Source organism: Carcharhinus amblyrhynchos, chromosome 6 (assembly GCF_965287045.1).
Source record: "Carcharhinus amblyrhynchos chromosome 6, sCarAmb.v2.hapA, whole genome shotgun sequence".
Taxonomy (NCBI): domain Eukaryota; kingdom Metazoa; phylum Chordata; class Chondrichthyes; order Carcharhiniformes; family Carcharhinidae; genus Carcharhinus; species Carcharhinus amblyrhynchos.
The window spans coordinates 12,066,517-12,085,876 of NC_137329.1; the positions used below are offsets into that span (position 1 = coordinate 12,066,517).

At 45.0% G+C, this 19,360-nt stretch overlaps 1 protein-coding gene across 1 annotated transcript in view; it reads right to left on the bottom strand.

Moving 5' to 3' along the window:
* Positions 1-19,360, bottom strand: part of LOC145343701 (protein kinase C-binding protein NELL1-like) — an 828,548-nt gene that overhangs the window by 79,859 nt on the left and 729,329 nt on the right. Inside the window, exon 16 of the mRNA XM_080189909.1 lies at positions 15,789-15,929. Coding sequence (XP_080046035.1) covers positions 15,789-15,929 — 141 coding nt within the window. The remainder of the gene's footprint in view (positions 1-15,788; positions 15,930-19,360) is intronic.

Here is a 19,360-nt window from a genome sequence, read left to right on the forward strand (position 1 = left end):
AAGTCATGTGGGCACCTTTCAGCAGGAAGTGAGTCCAGTCTACAGGCAGTAAAAATAAACTGTATATATCAACACTGTTATTCCCTGCCCATCAAAACTTGGGATCTGTAAGCGACTGAATCGAGTTTGAGTACACAATTTGAATATAGCTAATCCTGACTCATCCTACTTTTTCCTGGAGAAATAGAGCTATTGAGTCATAGAGGTTTACAGCATGGAAACAAGTCCAATAGCCCAACTTGCCAATGCTGCCCTTTTTTTAACCATGAAGCTAGTCGCAATTGCCTGTGTTTGGCCCTCTATACCTATTTTATCCACGTAACTATCTAAATGCTTTTTAAAAGGTAAGATTGTACCCACCTCTACAACTACCTCCGGCAGTTTGTTCTGGACACCATCCTCTGTGTGAAAAAAATTGCCCCTCTGGACCCTTTTGTAGCTCTCTTCTCTCACCTTAAACCTATCCCCTCGAGTTTTAGACTCCCCTACCTTTGGGAAAAGATGTTGTCTATCTAGCTGAACAATACCCCTTATTATTTTATGGATCTCTATAAGATCACCCCTAAATCTCCTACACTCCAGGGAAAGAAAGTCCCAGTCTACCCAGCCTCTCCTTATAACACAAACCCTCAAGTCCCGGTAACATCTGAGTAAATCTTTTCTGCATTTGACTTTTAATCGGGAAATGTCACTGCAGACTCAGGCGTCAGTTTTGTTAGCAGTAATTCAGGCAGACTCTGTAAACTGCTGAAAAGAGGTTTTTTAAGGAGACTTTTATTCTCTGAGTGAATAGAACTTGTATAAATTAAACAGTCTGGTTGTCAGCCCTGTTCCACCTCTAATTCACTGACAGAGCCAACGGTGTCAATCGACACTGCGGGTGGAATTCTGCAGCCTCGCACGTCCTGCTACCGCTGCCAGCAGGATATGAGAATTTGGAGCTCAGCCGCATCTTCATTCACTGCAGCGGGACTGGATAATCCCAACCACTGAAGAATTCCAGCTAATGTCAAAAATACCCTTTCAATCATCTCCTTTCCATAATTTAAATGCCTGGCTGAGGTTTACCGTGCTGAGGGTAAGACACCAATCATTATGACGACTGAGAATATTGGAGCCTTACAATAACCAGAAACTGCTAATTCCATATTAGAAGTGTTTGTAATGTGGCCGGTGATGCCCACATCCAATAAATAACTAAAAGAAAGAGAGAAGCTCTCCTTGAGTTGTGGCAGCATTAACATTAATGAGTGGGAGGAGCTTCCAACCACCATTCAGAATGGTGACAACTTATCCATCAAACTGCACCATTGTTTGAGCCACTGGGTGGAATTGTCCCATCCCACCCATCATGGGAATCATTGCAGGCGGGAGTGGACCATGCAAAGGCCCATTGACCTCGGGTGGGAATTTCCAGCCTTGGGACAAGCGTGGCCAGAAAATCCCACAAAGTCATGGAGCGGTGGCAGAGAAAGAATGAAAGGGAACCAAGTCATGCTCTTGCGATTCCATTTTCTCATAGGACATCATGCCTCAGGTACCCAAAAATCCGCAGGTTGAGAATCAGTCCATTTGGTCACATGTAGACCCATGTGACAACCCTGAGTAGATGCCATACCCATATCGAGGGATTGCTGTCAACGATGGGTGAACAATTAGCCTCCAACATGGGAGAGCTTCATCGACATCTTGTGGAAATCAGATCTCCTGGCACTGCACCGAAGGATTGGCTTCACAAACATGAGGAAAATTGCATGTAAACTACAGCTTAGTGACAGAACCAATAATTCAGCAGAAGAAAGCACAAAGCGGAGATAAGAAAATCCATTTGAAGAATGGTTGATCAGCTTCCAGATGTATATCAAAGAATAGTGACATTTTTTAAATGGGCTTGGACACACTGAGCGTTGGGATGCGATCACAGAATAGATTGCCTGGAACATCAAAGGAAACTCACTAATCACTGATCTCCGGAGTTCACTCCAAAAGGCTTGCTGACAGTTGATGCAGGTTAAAAAGCTAAAAGCAGACATGAAAGCAAATCCCTGTATGTGGCTACCCTCACAGTAACGTAAAATTGTAACATAAAGACCGTTCAATGCAGTTGTCTTTTCAGGTGGTCATAATGTCTTGACACATGTTGGTGAGTGCCTCCTCCTTGCAGAACCAATTCTGTCATCACTGAACCTGTTCAGTCGCATTGTGCCAGCAATGACATGCAACAAGCTGAAATGTAATTTCTGAAGACAACGCTGGTCAAGGGAAGACTGTGCAGTGTAACTGGAGTCCTTGTGTACCAGTCACTGAAGGTTAGCATGCAGGTGCAGCAGACGGTAAAGAAGGCAAATGTTATGTTGTTCTTCATTGCAAGAGGTTTCGAGTACAGAAGAAGGGATGTGTTGCTGCAACCCTAGAATATTGTGTGCAGTTTTCATCCCCTTTTCTTAATCTTGAGGGACTGTACCATAGGCTAATTCCAGGGATGGCAGGATTGATGTATGAGGAGAGACTGATTAGATTAGGATTGTTTCCTGTGTGAGGTTATCCACCATGTGAGGTTATCCACTTTGGTAGGAATAATAGTAGGAGGGATTACTATTTAAAGGGCGAAAAGCTGCAGCATGCTACGGTGCAGAGGGACCTGGGGGTCCTTGTGCATGAGTCACAAAAACCCAGTCTGCAGGTGCAGCAGGTGATCAAGAAGGCGAATGGGATGCTGGCCTTTATAGCGAGGGGGATAGAATATAAAAGCAGGGAGGTCTTCATGCAACTGTACAGGGTACTGGTGAGGCTGCAGCTGGAGTACTGTGTGCAGTTTTGGTCGCCACACTTGCGCAAGGATATTTTGGCCTTGGAGGGAGTGCAGAGGAGGTTCACTAGGCTGATACCAGAGATGAAGGGGTTGGACAATGAAAAGAGACTAAATAGACTGGGTCTGTACTCGTTAGAAGGACGAGGGGGGATGTTATAGAGACGTATAAGATAATGAAGGGGATGGATAGGGTAGAGGTAGACAGATTCTTCCTGCTCAGAAAGGGCAACAGGACTCGAGGGCACAGCCTCAAGATAAGTGGGGGGGGTGCGGCAGTTTAGAACAGAGTTGAGGAGGAACTTCTTCACTCAAAGGGTGGTGAATCTCTGGAATTCTCTGCCCGTTGAAGTGTGGAGGCTACCTCGCTAAATATATTTAAGACACGGGTAGATAGGTTTTTGACAGACAAGGGGATTAAGGGTTATGGGGAGAAAGCGGGAAAGTGGAACTGAGCCACTTCAGATCAGCCATGATCTTCTTAAATGGCGGGGCAGTCTCGAAGGGCTCGATGGCCTACTCCTGCTCCTACTTCTTATGTTCTTATGTTTTCGCTGGAGTTTAGGTGAATGAGGGGGGGAATCTCATAGAGACTTATAAAATTCTAATGGAACTAGACAGAATAGATGCAGGGAGGATGTTCCCGATGGTGAGGGAATCCAGAACCAGGAGTCACAGTCTGAGGATTTGGGGTAGACCATTTAGGATGGAGGTGAGGGGACATTTCTTCACCCAAGGAATAGTAAGCCTGCGGAATTCATTACTACAGGAAGTAGTTGATGCCAAAACATTGAATGTATTTAAGAGGCAGCTAGATACTGCACTTGGAACGATCATGGGGATAAAGCAGGATTAGGCTACTGGGTTGGACAATCAGCCATGATCGTAATGAATGGCGGAGCAGGCTTGAAGGACCAAATGGCCTCCTCCTGCTCCTATTTTCTATGTTTCTATGCAACAGATTTGTAACAATGCTGATAATATCATTAGACTTTAATTTCTGAAACCAATACAGTGAAATCTTTATTATCCTATATGCATGGGGAATGGATAGTATTGGTTAACCAAAAATTAATGGAGAGTTCCATTTACCAATGGAAGACAGCGCAATACTTACAGCATGAACTGATATGCAAATACCCATGGAGTAAAGAGCAGTATTCCTTTTATTTCAATGACTGCAATTCTCCGGATGTTCATCCCAGTGGGATTACTTGGCCCTGCCGGTTGCACACCCCTGAGTTTGCCGGCAGTGTGGGATGACTTCAATGGGAATTCCTATTGACAGTCGCAGGACCAAAGCATCCCTGCCACCAGCAAACAGCACACCGTCTCCATGGCTGAAATAAAGGCTGAGGGGAAGGCAGAGAATCTCGCTCTATATCTTCAGCAGGGCATTAAAATGTAAATTAAAACAATACGATATACAGCTACAAGTTCCGGATAATTTCATAATTGCTTCTGGTTGGTAAAGAGATGATCCATATGAGGGGAACATGGGCAAGCAATTTCGATTGGCTGTGTATTAGATAACACTAAGATTACTGTTATTCGTAAAGGAAAGCTATAACAAAATAATAACCATGGCGTTTTAAATTTGTGTAGCTAAAACCTGGTAAAGTAAAAAGCCACCACAGTCCCAGATGACCATAGGCTGCTCTACCCTTTGTGGGGGAGAGGTGACTGGTGGTGATTTAACCTGAGGATCACCACACCTCAAGTATGTTCAAGAAGGCAGAGCCTTCATGAGTAACTCCAGCCAGTACAAGAACTGAACCCATGCTGTCGGTGATGCTCTGTGTCATGAACCACTGTCCAGCTGACTGAGTTAAACTGACCCCAAAGGAATGGTACGGTACAAAGGAATGATCATCACATAGTTGCATGCATTTTATATTGATAAAAATGATTAAATGCTTAAAAAGCCTCCTGCCTTTGAGTTAGAAGATTGTGGATCTCGTGTCAGTCTAGAGCACAAAATCCACGGTGGCGGTCTAGATGCGATATGAGTATCTGAATATTCGTCCCCTTTCACATGCTCCACCATCCACTGAGATCATGGTCGACCTGATTTTAACCTCAACTCTACATTCCTGTCACCTCCAGCAACCTTTATCCCCTTGCTGATCAAGATTCTATATACATCTGCCTTAAAGATGTTCAAATACTTTGCTTCCATCACCTTTTGAGGAAGAGAATGTCAAAGTCTCATAATCCTCTGAGAGAAAACATTTTTCCTCATCCCTGTCTTAACTGAGTGTTCCCTTATTTTTGAACAGTGAGTCCTAATTCTTGGTTATCCTATGAGATGAATCATTCTTTTCACTTGCACTCTGTCAATGTCCCTTAGCATCGTATATGTTTCATCCTAATCTCTTCTTACTCTTCTAAACTTTAGTGGATACAAGCCCCCCCTCCGTCCAGCCTTCCCTTGTAAGACAACCTGTCTATTCCAAGTGTTCATCTGCTAAACCTTCTCTGAATTGTTTCCAACACATTTACATCTTTCCTTGAATAAGGAGACCGATGTTGTACACAGTATTCCAGATGTGGCCTCACCAATGCCCTATATAACTCCCTACTCCTGTATTCAATTCTCTTTGCAATAAATGATAACATGCTATTAGTCTTGCTAATGACTTGCTAATTCACGCACTAGGACACCCAGATCATTCTACTTCTCAGAGCTCTGCAATTTCTCACCATTTAGATACTCAGCTTACTTTTTATTCATCCTGCCAAAATGGACAATTTCACATTTTACCACATTGTACCCCATTAGTAGGTAGTATCCCACTCATCTAACCGCACTGTTCTTTTGGAGCCTTCTTATGTCTTCTTTGCAACTTATTTTCTTACCGACCTTTGAGTCATCAACAAAGTTAGTGACTGTACCACTGGTCCCTTCATCCAAGACATTCATATAAATTGCAAATAGTTGAGGGCTCAGCATCGATCCCTGTGGCACGCCACTCATTGCATCTTGCCAACCTGAGAAAGACCCGTTGATGCCTACTCTCTGTTTTTTGTTAGCTAGCCACTTTTCTTTCCAGGCCAATATATTACACCTGGGCAGAATTTAACGGCTGCTTTATGTCCATTTCGTGGCAGGAAAATGTTGTAAAATTGAGTGTGAAGCGGCTGGCGTGAATGGCCATGGATTTTGCGCCTGCTGCGATTTTATGACACCCAGAATTCCAACGCGCTCCAGCCTTTCACCGGAGATGGGTGAGATGCTGATTCATTTATTTAAATTTATTTCAATGTTGATTTCAATGTGTTTGGCGTGCCTGGCACTCAATCATCCAGGCTCATTTGCCTTTATGACCTCGCTGGGAGAGGTTGTCTCCGGCGAGGAAGACGTCTGCTCCCCATGGTTAAGGAACAGTCGTGTTTGCCTCACCGCTGGAACCGGAGGCCATTAAGGCTCCTGGGAAGGCCAAATGTAAAGTGATGGTGGCCCTTGAGCAAAGCCAGACTGGCAGTGCCAGTCTGGCACATGGGCCATGCCAGCCTGGCACCTGGCTAACACCCACTGAGCAGCTGGGCAATACACATTGGGCAATGCCAGGGAATGAGACCAATGGGGGCAGGCCAAGTAGGGGCAAGTCAATGAGGGGCAGGCCAGAAGGCAGGGCCAATGGGGGGGCGGGGGAGCATGTCACTTTGGAGAGGGTAGCCCCCTGCCACTTTGCTTACGATAGGTGGGGGATGGAGGGATCCACGATTGATTTGCGTGTTGGGGCGATGACCAGTCTGTGCGATGGGGCTGCGATGGGTCTGGGTGGCAGGGAGTAGCAAGGGCTGCATCACAGCCACGGGACCCCATGATTGCGGGGGGTGGGGGGAGCTATTTGAGGCTGCCTGCAGTAGCAGGGGCCTGACAGCTCTCTCTCTCTTGACTGTCAGACCCCTGCTATAGTTAGTGCGCATATGCAGCTTGCACGTGCGCAATACCGCCCTCTACAGGCTAGCTGGTGAGTTTAGCCCCACCCACAGCTTCTCTGGCTAGGGACAGACTAGCCCATCTTTTAGAGGCAGAATGCATAAGATTGGGTGTGAAAACCCAAAAGGATCTGAAACTCTCCCATTTTTTCCAAGCTGGTGCTTGGAAAAAATCTTGGAAAATTCCACGCCATGAACTTTAAAACATAGAAACATAGGTCGTGATTGTCCCATCGCAACCTATAACTTTTCTGTCAAGTCGCAGCGGGAGATGCGCGTCACCAGCCTTGTATTGGGATTTGCGCATGTGCCGGGAACTCATGTGCATCTCCCAGGGCTGGAGAACAGTCTCTGGTCAGACTGTAGAATATAGAACATAGAACATTACAGCGCAGTACAGGCCCTTTGGCCCTCGATGTTGTGCCGACCTGTGGAACCAATCTAATGACCCTCTAACCTAAACTATTCCAATGTTATCCATATGCCTATCCAGTGACCATCTGAACACCCATATAGTTGGCGAGTCCACAACTGCTGCAGGCAGGGCATTCCACGCCCTTACTACCCTCTGAGTAAAGAACCTACCTCTGGCATCCGTCCTATAATTACCACCCCTCAATTTAAAGCTATGTCCCCTCATGTTAGCCGTCACCATCTGAGGAAAAAGGACCACGTTATAGACCGGCAGGAAGGCAGGTAAGTCATTTCAATCTTCTTTTACTATGTTTTAAATGTATTTTGAATCTAATTATCAGGAAATTTCCAGTTCCGATTGAATCTCCCAACCCACCAGGAGTACTTCATCTCGGTGGGGTTTAGACTAGTTCCCCACGTTTGGGGAATTAGCGGGAGACCCCGCCGGAATGAAGAAGGGGGTCTGACCTCGGGGAGGGATTAATGGGGGAGTGGGGTCTGCTGGGATGAGGGGGTGGGGGGGATCACCACTGGTGGGGCGGGTGGGCTGTACATTGGGGTGTTCCAGGGCAGGGGGGAGGAGGGGACAGGGCTGGCCTGGGAATTGTCGTGGGCGGCCACAATTGGGCCTTGGGGTGGGGGGGTGGGTGGGTGGGGCTGGAGGGGCAGCACTATGGGGGTCCCAGGCTGGCCAGTGATCAGGCAGTCTGACAGATCGGGACCATTGCACGTGCGCAGAGTTCCAGAGCTGTCAAACTCCGGCACGAACAGGCCCCATCCCCCCGCTGCCGGGGAGATTCAGGTAAGAAGCTGAACTGACAAAACAGTCAGGAATTTAGAACAGTTTTCCTACCAATTCAGCACTTTTGGGAGAAACACCCCCATCGTTTCTGCATTGACACCTTATCAAATGTCTTCTGCAAATCTAAATATAAAACATCAACTGATTCCCCTTTATCTACAACATGTATCGTTTCTTCAAAGAATTGCAATAAATTGGATGAACATGATTTCCCTTTCACAAAATCATGTTGCCTCTGCCCGATTACCTTCGTATATCTAAGTGCCCTGCAATAGCATCTTTAATAATAGCTTTGAAGGTTTTTCCTATGACAGATGTTAAGTTCTTTCAGCTAAGATGTAAAATTGATTCACTGCCTTCCCTTTCAGATGGATGTACTATTGCTGAGCTGAGCAGATCTCTACTCCCTGCTGATTTGGCCAATAATTAACACTCAATCAACATCACTAAAACAGCTCATCAGATCATTACTGCGCTGCTATTTGTGGGAGCTTGCTGTGTACAAATTGGCTGCCAACTCTCCTACATCACAACAGTAACCATGATTCAGAAAGATTAAACTGGATGAAAAGAACTTTGGATAATATCCTGAGGCATCAGAGAAATTCAAGTCTGTCTTTTATCTCCGATCCACACAATAAAAGGCAAAAAAAAATTAAAAATATTTCAAGTTTGATTTAATCTGTCTTACTTATTTTAAGCTTCATGGAGCAGGGATCACTAAAACTTTCATTAGGAACAGTTTGATTTCACTCTAGCCTTTCAGGTGAATGTCAAAAAAATAAGCCACACAATGCAAAAAGTTAATGCTTTCTGTAGAAGTAGTTCCTGCACGTGATCTAATGATGGATTGAGAAGATAAAGGTAAAATCACCTTCACTGACTTTATGCCTTAAAGGCACAAATTAATTCCTCGCAGCTTGCTCATTCTTACTGGGTACACGGAGCCCAGCAGCATTCAATCCTTCTCACACAGAGCGACCCACTTAAATTAAACAAAGGCACTGCAATAATGAAACAAAAAAGCCAGATATCTTTATTTATTGGACATTAACTTTTGTATCTACTTCTTTCTATTTGCAGTTCTCTCTATAATCTGTTCCCAACAAAGATGGATTGACTTTAAAAATATCAGACCTTAGTTATGGCAACCATTGTCTCTATGGCGGTCATCCTGCTCCTTTCTAGGTGTACGTTATTCACTTTTCAGCCCCCAGTCAAAGAATCCCACAGTGCAGAAGGAGGCCAATCGGCCCATCGAGTCAGCACCGACCACAACAATCCCTCGCAAGTCCTGTCCCCATAACAGCATGAACTTACCCTAGCTAGTCCCCCTGGCGCTAAGGGGCAATTTAGCATGACCCATCCACCTAACCCACTCATCTTTGGACTGTGGGAGGAAACTGGAGCACCCGGAGGAAACCCATGCAAGTACGGGGAGAACATGCAAACTCCACACAGACACTGACCCAAGACAGGAATTGAACCCAGGTCCCTGGCGCTGTGAGGCAGCAGTACTAACCACTGTGCCATCGTGCCACCCACAGTCTTTCACCTCCATCCCGCCCAACCCTTTGTCTCACCCAGTTCCTTTAATTTAATGTACTTTTTCCACGGGCTGTGGGCATCGCTGGCAAATCCAACTTCCCTAAGTGTCCATTAACTGAGTGGACAGTTAATAGTCAACCAAATTGTGGGTCTGGAGTCACAAGTAGGCCAGACCGGGTAAGGGTGACAGATTTTCCTTCCTGAAGGACATCCTTGAGCCAGATGGGGTTTTTACAACAATCCGGTGACAGTCCAATTTGAATGGGATTCATCCGGATAATCTTCCAGCTTCGAGGAAGGGCTCCATACCTTAAATAATGACTTGTGCCTGCTTGGCAGGCGCTGTCCGTGCTGTTCAATGGTTCCATCACTCTCTGCTTTGATTAAAAGAAGTCTGGCCTCTATCCTGGCTAATCATGTAAAATAATTAGCGGCGGGGAAAGGATTTGACAGAAAATAATGTACCTTTTCGATGTTATCAGGATAGTTGCATCACACAGTGGTGTGGGAGATAGCCAAGTGAGTCTTTCCTCAAGAACACAAGAAGTAGAAGCAGGAGTGGGCCACCAGGCCCTCTAACCCTGCCCCACCATTCGATACGATCATAGCTGGTCTATGTTGGCCTCAACTCCTTTTCTGTGCCATTTCCCCAGAGCCTTCCATTCCTCAATCCATCAAATATTTATCTACCTCTACTAAATAGTCCTAATGATCCAGCCTCTACCATCCTTTGGGGCAGAGAATTCCAGAGATTCACTGCTGCTCTTCCTCATGTTGTAAGTTGAATACAGCCATGGTCTTGCTGACTACTTGTTGAGTCTCTCCAACACACAGAAAGTAGGCCAAAATGTTGCATGATTTCAACAAGGAATTAGATATAGTTCTTGGGGCTAAATGTACCAAGGGATATAATGGAAGGTGGGATCAGGATATTGAATTTAGTGATCAGCCGTGATCAGAATGAATGGCAGAGCAGGGCCAAATGGCCTACTCTTGCTTCTAGTTTCTATGATTCTATCAGAATGGATAACTGGGGTGTGGCATTAACAGGCCTCCAAGAGATAATTAATCGTACTGCTACCTCTGGCAACTCGTTCCAGACACTCACCACCCTCTGTGAAAAAATTGCCTTCTGGATCCTTTTGTATCTCTCCCGTCTGACCTTAAGCCTGTACTGTAGTTCAGAGCTAGCGGACTCAAACCACAAGCACATTCTCCACACTTCTACTCCATCTAGTAAGAAGTCTCACAACACCAAAGACTAACAGGTTTATTTGGAATCACGAGCTTTTGGAGCACTGCTCTTTCATCAGGTGAGCCACTGAGTTCACGGTGTTGAAGTAACTTTTTGGTGATTATTTCCGAAGCTATCTGGGATGCCAGATAGCTGAAAAATTAAAAATAATCCAAAGTCCCATTTTTTTTTTCCCTTCGGCTGCCAGGTTGCATCAACGTAGGTGAGAGATTGCAATGTTGTGACAGCTCTATTAAGATTGGAATTCTGTTATAGAAACTCCAGCTAGACACTGCCATCGAGATGTCACTCACCAGCAGGTAGCTGCTCATATCACTCAGTATCAAAGCTATTGTACTGAAAGAAACTGCAAAAGGTTTAAAACCAAACAAATATTGTTTTTAATGCTGTTTCCATAGTGATTTCAGAGTTATCATGTAAAGAGCTAGACCGCATTTGTAGAATTGAACCTCTGTCTGCGCTAAGTCAGCTAGTCTTAGTTAGATCAGTGCTAGCGACACTGATCTCGTTCTTCAGAAGGGGAAAGTCGGCGAAAGATTTCATTCCTATATTTTAAATTCATTTACAAGATGCGGTGTCATGGGCTAATCCAGCATTGTGCCAGGGACCCGGGTTCGATTCCTGGCTTGTGCGGAGACTGTACATTCTCCCCATGTCTGTGTGGGAGTCCTTGTCGAAGCTACTGTGAAAATCCCCTAGTCTGACACCTGTTCGGGTACACTGAGGGAGAAGTTAGCATGGCCAACGCGCCGAACCAGCATGTCTTTCGGGCAGTGGGATGAAACTGGAGCACCCGGAGGAAACCCACGCAGACACAGGAGAATGTGCAGACTCCACGCAGACAGTGACCTGAGCCAGGAATCGAACCCGGGTCCCTGGTCCGGTGAGGCAGCAGTGCTAACCACTATGCCACCGTGCCGCCCCATGAAGGGACATGAAGTCTCTTTTTGGCAAATTAGTTGCATTAGGTTGAGTGGTGATCTGATAGAAGTCTGAAAACTTCACACAGGGAAGGATAGGGTGGATAAGCATAAACTGGTTCCACAAGTTGAAGACTCTGGAATAAGAGGCCATAACCCAAAAATTAGGGCCAAGCCACTTTGGAAAGACATGGAGGATTGAACTCTCTTCCTCAAACGGCGTTGGATGCTGGTTCCATTGTTATGTCTGAGATAGGCAAATTTTTATTGAGCAGGGATATCAAGGGATTTGGGCCTAGGGCAGGTACATGGAGTTAGGCTACAGATCAGCCATGATTTTATTGAAGGGCGGGGTGGGCTTGAGGGGCTGAATGGCCTTCTCCTGTTTCTATGTCCCGATATTCCTAGTTAGACTTGTTTCAAAAAAAAACAAAATTTCAGGATTGTGAATATATACTGTAGATATGACTTGTGGCAAGTGGAACATGTTTTAGAGGGATACCTTGACATTCGTGTGATTTTGTGCGATTTTTATCGACAACTAGTAGCAGATCGATGCTTGTGGATGCATCCTAAGAGAACGCCAGCGCTTACAATTCTTGCAAATTTCTTGTTAAAACCCTTTCATTCCCCCAAGGCTCTTTCACTCGATGGTGGATTTCAGGGCTTTGCGAGGTCAGTCTTTGCTAAGTACTATGTTCTTGCATTCTCAAATAATGAGAAGATTTCACGCTTTCAAAAAAAGACTCTGGATTTTCTTGTCCGAAGTGAGATATGTCAGTACTTTTAATGAACACTTCCTTTATTCTTGGCGGCCAGTTATTAGCCGTGGCTCAGTTGGTCACACTTCTGAATTACAAATTTCCCGCTTCAAGTTGCACTCCAAGGATTGAGAACAAAGAGCAAGGCTGACACTCCAGTGAGGGAACACTGCTCTGTTAGAAATGGCACCTTCCAGACTGCCTGCATTTAATGGATCTCCTGGCACTACTTTGAAGAGGAACAGGGGAGTTATCCCCAATGTCCTGGCCAATATTCCTCCTTCAATCAACATGACAAACACTAAAGATGACTTGGTTATTACCATGGTGTACAAGTCTATTCAGCATCAATTTTTATTTTCCACAATCCAACAGTGACGACACTGGAAACAGTACTTTTCCGCAAAGCCTTTTGTGATTTTGTGAAACATACTAAATAAATACAAAGTCTTTCTGTTTTGTTCCAGAGATAATTGAGTGCAAGGGACAGAGCCTAATCCACCAAACCAACTACAAATGTCTTTGGATGAGGATGAGCGTCATAAGCTGAAAATAGGAATCAATAAATATAAATAATAAGCAGGGGAGATGGCATCGTTGGTAGAATCAATGTTTTGCAGTGCTTTGGGTTGTGGGAAGCTTTCAGTCAGTGGACATCAGAAGACCATGTTGCTTGGTCATCATAGCAAGCAGACAGAGAGATCTCCCTCAATAAAAATAACAGGCACATAAGGGCAATTATAGCTGGTGAAATAATGAAACATTCTCACTGTGTTGACATCAGGTATTCCCAGATGAGTTATACCTTTGCCCAGTTCAAGAGTAAAGACATCACTAATCTGTCGAAATAATTACCTGTGATTCTAGCCTGGGTATAATTCATTTTTCACCCAGGTAGATTTTCTTATTTTTAACACAGAAAGTAATCTCCACAAGTGAGGCTTATCTTATTGACAAATTATGCTAAATTGTCAATGGTTTTGTGTGGTGCATCTTCATCCATAAGACATAGGAACAGAATTAGACCACTCAGCCCATCGAGTCTGCTCCGCCATTCAATCATGTCTGATATTTTTCTCATCCCCATTCTCCTGCCTTTTCCTCATAATCCCTGATCCCCTTATTAATCAAGAACCTATCTATTCTATCTTAAAGACATTCAACGACCTGGCCTCCACAAGCCTTCTGCGGCAAACAGTTCCACAGGTTCACCCGAAAGGAGGTCAAGGTTGTCTAACCTCCTTCGATGAAGGACCCTTACAACACATAATGAATGAAAGGGAGTCATTGTCAATCTCTACAGTGCTTCGCTGCGGTCATAACTCCAGCAATATGTCCAGTTCTGGCTGATGGGCTACTTGGCCTTGGAGGTCAGTGTTGTGCAGAATGAACCTTCTGCCTCAAAAGGACTGAATTAATCAATTGTGCCAAAGTGATGTTTAAAATTTAATAATACAGCTGCAACTCAACACTGCTGTCAGAACCATAGAATCCCTACAGTGCAGAAGGAATCGGCCCATTGACTCTGCACCTATCCCCGTAACCCTACATATTTACCCCTCATTTCTATCTTCAATACTGATCAGCCACCCAACTCCCCGGGATCTCCAGAGTTTGCTCCTCACGATCCCATTCTAGTGTCACAGTTTTATATTGTTTTCTGAGTTCACACTTCATCCATTGACTTAAATTGAATATTCATCATTCAATATGAAGTGAGGGAATTAGGGAATATAAAGATTAAAATCCCCTAACACAATGATTTATGATACCGTCCATAACACGGCGATCATCAGTGTCTTAGACAAAAACAGAAAATCTCAGCAGGTCTGACAGCATCTGTGGAGAGAGATGGTGGCACAGTGGTTAGCATTGCTGCCTCACAGCGCCAGGTACCCAGATTCCATTCCCGGCTTGAGTCACTGTCTGTGCAGTCTGCACACTTGCCCCATGTCCACGTGGATTTCCTCCAGGTGCTCCAGGATCCTCCCACAGTCCAAAACAATGAGCTGGTTCGGTGGATTGGCGGTGCTAAATTCTCCCCCAGTGTACTCGAACAGGCATTGGAGTGTGGCGACTAGGGAATTTTCATAGTAACTTCATTTCAGTGTTAATGTAAGCCGACTTGCAATACTAATAAATATACCCTGAACTTTAAAAATGTGTTGAGATGGGATGACCCTTCAGCAGAGCTCGAGTTTTGCGAAACACCTTGTCGAACAAGTTCTGACAAAGGGATATCCTGATTTGAATAATTGGCTCTATTCTCTCTCAATAGATGTTGTCAGAGCTGCTGAGATTTTGCACCATTTTTTGTTTGGTTTCGGGTTCCATTATCTGCAGTATTTTGCCTTTATATCAACGTCTTTGAGATGGATGAAAGTTGGGCTTAGTTGCCCACACCCCACATGCACTCCATCTGATAAAACAGAGATTGTTTCGATTGATAGAGATAGACTGGGTCTGTACTCGTTGGAGTTTAGAAGGCTGAGGGGGGATCTTATAGAAACATATAAGATAATGAAGGGAATGGATAGGGTAGAGGTAGAGAGATTCTTCCCGCTCAGAAAGGACAGCAGGACTAGAGGGCACAGCCTCAAAATAAGGGGGGGGGGGCAGTTTAGATCAGAGTTGAGGAGGAACTTCTTCACTCAAAGGGTGGTGAATCTCTGGAATTCTCTGCCCATTGAAGAGGTGGAGGCTACCTCGCTGAATATATTTAAGTCACAGGTAGATAGGTTTCTGACAGACAAGGGAATGAAGGGTTATGGGGAGAAAGCGGGAAAGTGGAACTGATCCACTTCAGATCAGCCATGATCTGATTGAATGGCGGGGCAGGCTCGAGGGGCTAGATGGCCTACTCCTGCTCCTATTTCTTATGTTCTTAAAACAAAACTAGTTTTCTGCTACCATATATAGAAACATAGAAGATAGGAGCAGGAGGAGGCTGGGTGGCCCTTCGAGCCTGCTCCGCCATTCATTACGATCATGGTTGATCATCCAACTCAATAGCCTAATCCTGCATTCTCCCCATAACCTTTGACCCCATTCACCCCAAGTGCTATACATTCAGTGTTTTGGCGCCCTGTGGTAGTATACGGAATGTGAAAGGATGTAGATCAGGCTGTGTGTAGAATGAATTCAAGCTTAATCAAAGCGAGTTACAAATCAGCCCCTCTGCATCGCATTACTCTCTCCCACAGACAAGGAGGCATTATCTTTCTCAGGCAATGGAAAGAAAACACAAATTTTACTGAGTTGCAAGTTGATACTTTGAGCAGCGCAAATAAACAAGTATCCATTGGAATGAAGGCAGTTTTGTTTAATCGCTTACCAATGCAGGTCTCGCCGGTGAATGAGTAGTTGCCGTTGTCATGGTAACCAGCCCTGCACTCACAGTGATACCATCCCGGTAAGTTGACACAGTGGGCGTGTTTGTGGCACTGTATGATGCCTCCGGCACATTCATCAATATCTGTCGCGCATAAAAATGGGACATGTGTGAGGGACAGCTCTTTAATTTCACATCATACATAACTGATGCACCTTACGATTCCCAGGCCTCGCTCAGCATGAAGTTTAGTAACCAGTCCACACTTGGTGGAAACAGAATTATATTGCTTCACCAATTTCTTCATCACATTTGCCTGGAGTGTAAGGGCATATATTGGGACACAATAGACAAAATTTGGCCCATTAAGCCATGATTGATGTTGCAATGATGAAACCTCCTTAAATGGCAATTTGTCAAAAAATATTTTAAAGTATTAATGGTCCATATAGACTCCCAGTGACAACAGAACTCTCGCCTTTCATTTCTCATTTCCCGATCTACGCGTGATCAAATGTGCTGTAACAGTGAAGCTCTCATGTTCTGTCATTCAAATCACCTTCCTCACGTCTTTCTGTACAAATGCAGTAAATCAGAAATCAGTTGAAGCAATGCTGCCTCACAGCTTCAGCGACTTGGGTTCGATTCCTGCCCTGAGTCACTGTCCGTGCGGAGGTGGCTCATTCTCCCCACATCTGGGTTTACTCCGGGTGCTCCGGTTTCCTCCCACAGTCCGAAGATGTGCAGGTTAGGTTGATTGGCCACGCTAAATTGCCCCTTGGTGTCCCAAGATGCAGAGGGAATAGTAGGGTAAGTCTGTAGGGTTATGGGGATAGGGGCCTGGGTGGGATTGTTGTCAGTGCAGACTCAAAGGGCCAAATAGCCTCCTTCTGATTGTATGGACTCGCTGATCCTATGATTCTGAAGCTCTTCAGGAAAACTTTGAATTTTATGTGACCTGGAGTTTTGAGTTAGGTTAGTGCTTAGTATCCTCGCCTGACATGTGGAAGACCGGGGTTCAATTCCCCGGCAGGGAGCTGCAATGTTTGTATTTTCTCTAGCGAGCCCAGTAGGCACAACTTAGTGACTTCTGGGGTGGCACGGTGGCACAGTTATTAGCACCGTTGTTTCAGAGCGGCAGGGGCCCAGGTTCGATTCCGGCCTTGGGTGGAGTTCTCCCTGTGTCTGCGTGGGTTTCTTCCCGCAATCACAAAGACATGTAAGTTAGCCGGATTGGCCATGCTAAAGGTGTGGGGTTACTGGAATAGGTTGGGGAAAGGGCCTGGATAAGGGACTCTGTCAGGGAGAGCCAGTGCTGACTTGATGGGCCAAACAGTCTCTTTCTTCAATGTATGGATTCTATGGCTGGAATTTTACCACCTCACCTGCCCCAGAATCAGGGCGGGTGAGACACACAGAACAGTATTCTCTATTGGCCTTGGGTAGGACTTTACAATCCTCAGGCAGGCGAGATGGTAAAATCTCAGCAATATGATTCTATTCTATGAAATCTAAAGTGGGCGTTGAAAATTTCTATTCTTTGAAATGCAATAGCTAAATTGTCACTTTGTTCCACGTTCCTTCCACAACAACCAGATTTACTTGGCAAGCACGAAGAGGGTGTCAAAAAAACTTAAAGCGAACTTTAAAGTGATTTTTCTTAACAATGTAATAAAAAAACAATCAGATGTAGCGCAAGCTTCAATGTTTGCTGCATGATGTGATTGTTCAAGGTGCCAACTCTATTATTAAGATACACAGGTGAATTGTATTGTTTATTTAAGTACATAGAGCACTTGTAAATAGAGACCGCTGGGACGCCACATTGATAAGCAGGAGCCGGACATAAGTAATGCTGTCTTCTGTAAAGAAAGCAGCCATCAAGAAAATGATTTGTGTCTAGTTCCATATTACACTGCCTGGTTGGAGATCTATCTATCACTGATCACAAATTAATCTTGCCAAATTGTCATTTGTTCAAGCAATTTGTAAGGAATCGCTGACTAGACAAATGGAAAATGCCTAAGTCCAGGAACACTGCACCCTCACTGGACAGGATTGAGGCATTGTGATACCTGAAGGGTTGGAATTTAGGTTGTAATTCATCTCCAGCTGAACCTCTGCCCCAAATAGCTACAATGCTATTTCCCTAGAAAGAGGAAAGAGGGAGCATTTCCCCTTCTCGTCTGAAAGGATGGACTCTTGTGTTGTCCCAACAGTGTGTCCCATTTACAAGGTGCACAGTAGCAACTCACCTTCTTCTGCCGGGAAAAAGATATAAAAGTCTGAGGTCATGTACCAACAGACTCAAGAATAGCTTCTTCCCTGCTGACATCAGACTTTTGAATGGACCCACCTTGCACTAAGTAAATCTTTCTCTACACCCTATATCCACAATACATTCTGCACTGTCTCCTTTCCTTCTCTATGAACGGTATGCCTTGTCTATATAGTGCGCAAGAAACAATACTTTTCATTGTATGCTAATATATATGACAATATTTAATCATATCAAAAAAAATCACCAAGGCTCCTGTGACAACACCATCCAAACTTGTGATGTTTCACCCCTAGAAGGAGAGGGGCAGTAAACACAAGAGAACACCAAATTTCTCTCTATGTCACACACCATCCTGAGTTCAAAATATATCGCTGTTCCTTCACTACCGCTGGGTCAAGATCCTTGGAATCCCTTTCCAGCAGCACTGTGGGTGTACATACACCACCTAGCAGTGCAAGAAGGAGACACATCTCCACCTCCTCAAGGGCAATTAGGGATGGACAACAAACACCCACATCCCATGAAAATTAAATAGATCTTGCCAGATATGGCTTTTTGGTGGCCAATGGCAAGGATGTGGGCAGAAAGCAGGGCTCCAATCTGGGTGGGAGAAAAGTGTAGGAAGTTTGACGGAAAAATTACTGGAAAGTCTAGCATGGGTGATCTTAATGGGGGTAGGACCCCATTATAATTATTCATTTCCATTTTCTGCCCATCAGATTGTCATTTTGACACCGATGAGAAAGTCAACAATGGGAATCATACATTCCTGACAGTGCAGAAGGAGGCCATTCAGCCCATCGATTCTGCACCAACCACAATAATCCCACCGAAACCCTATTCCTATAACCCCATGCATTTACCCTAGCTAGTCCCCCTGACACTAACGGGCAATTTAGCATGGCAATGCACCTAACCGCACATCTTTGGACTGTGGGAGGAAACCGGAGCACCCGGGGAAAACCCATGCAGACCTGGGGAGAATGTGCAGATTCCACACAGACAGTGATCCGAGGCCGGAATTGAACATGGGTCCCTGACGCTTTGTGGCAGCAATGCTAACCACTGTGCCACTGTGCCTCCCCACGGATCAGTAACTAAGGTCTGTTGAGGACAATCTCATGCAGCAAGGGTTTGGTGGAGAGACCAGCATTGGGGCTAGAGGATTCTGACGGTAACTAGCAATTGAAGCTGGTGGGAGGTTGAAAACTTCTTTGAGGAGTTGTAGGCAGCCCTCCAGCTCCTCCCGACCTACAAGGAGTGCTAAAAAAGTCACTTATTATCGTTGTTGGGT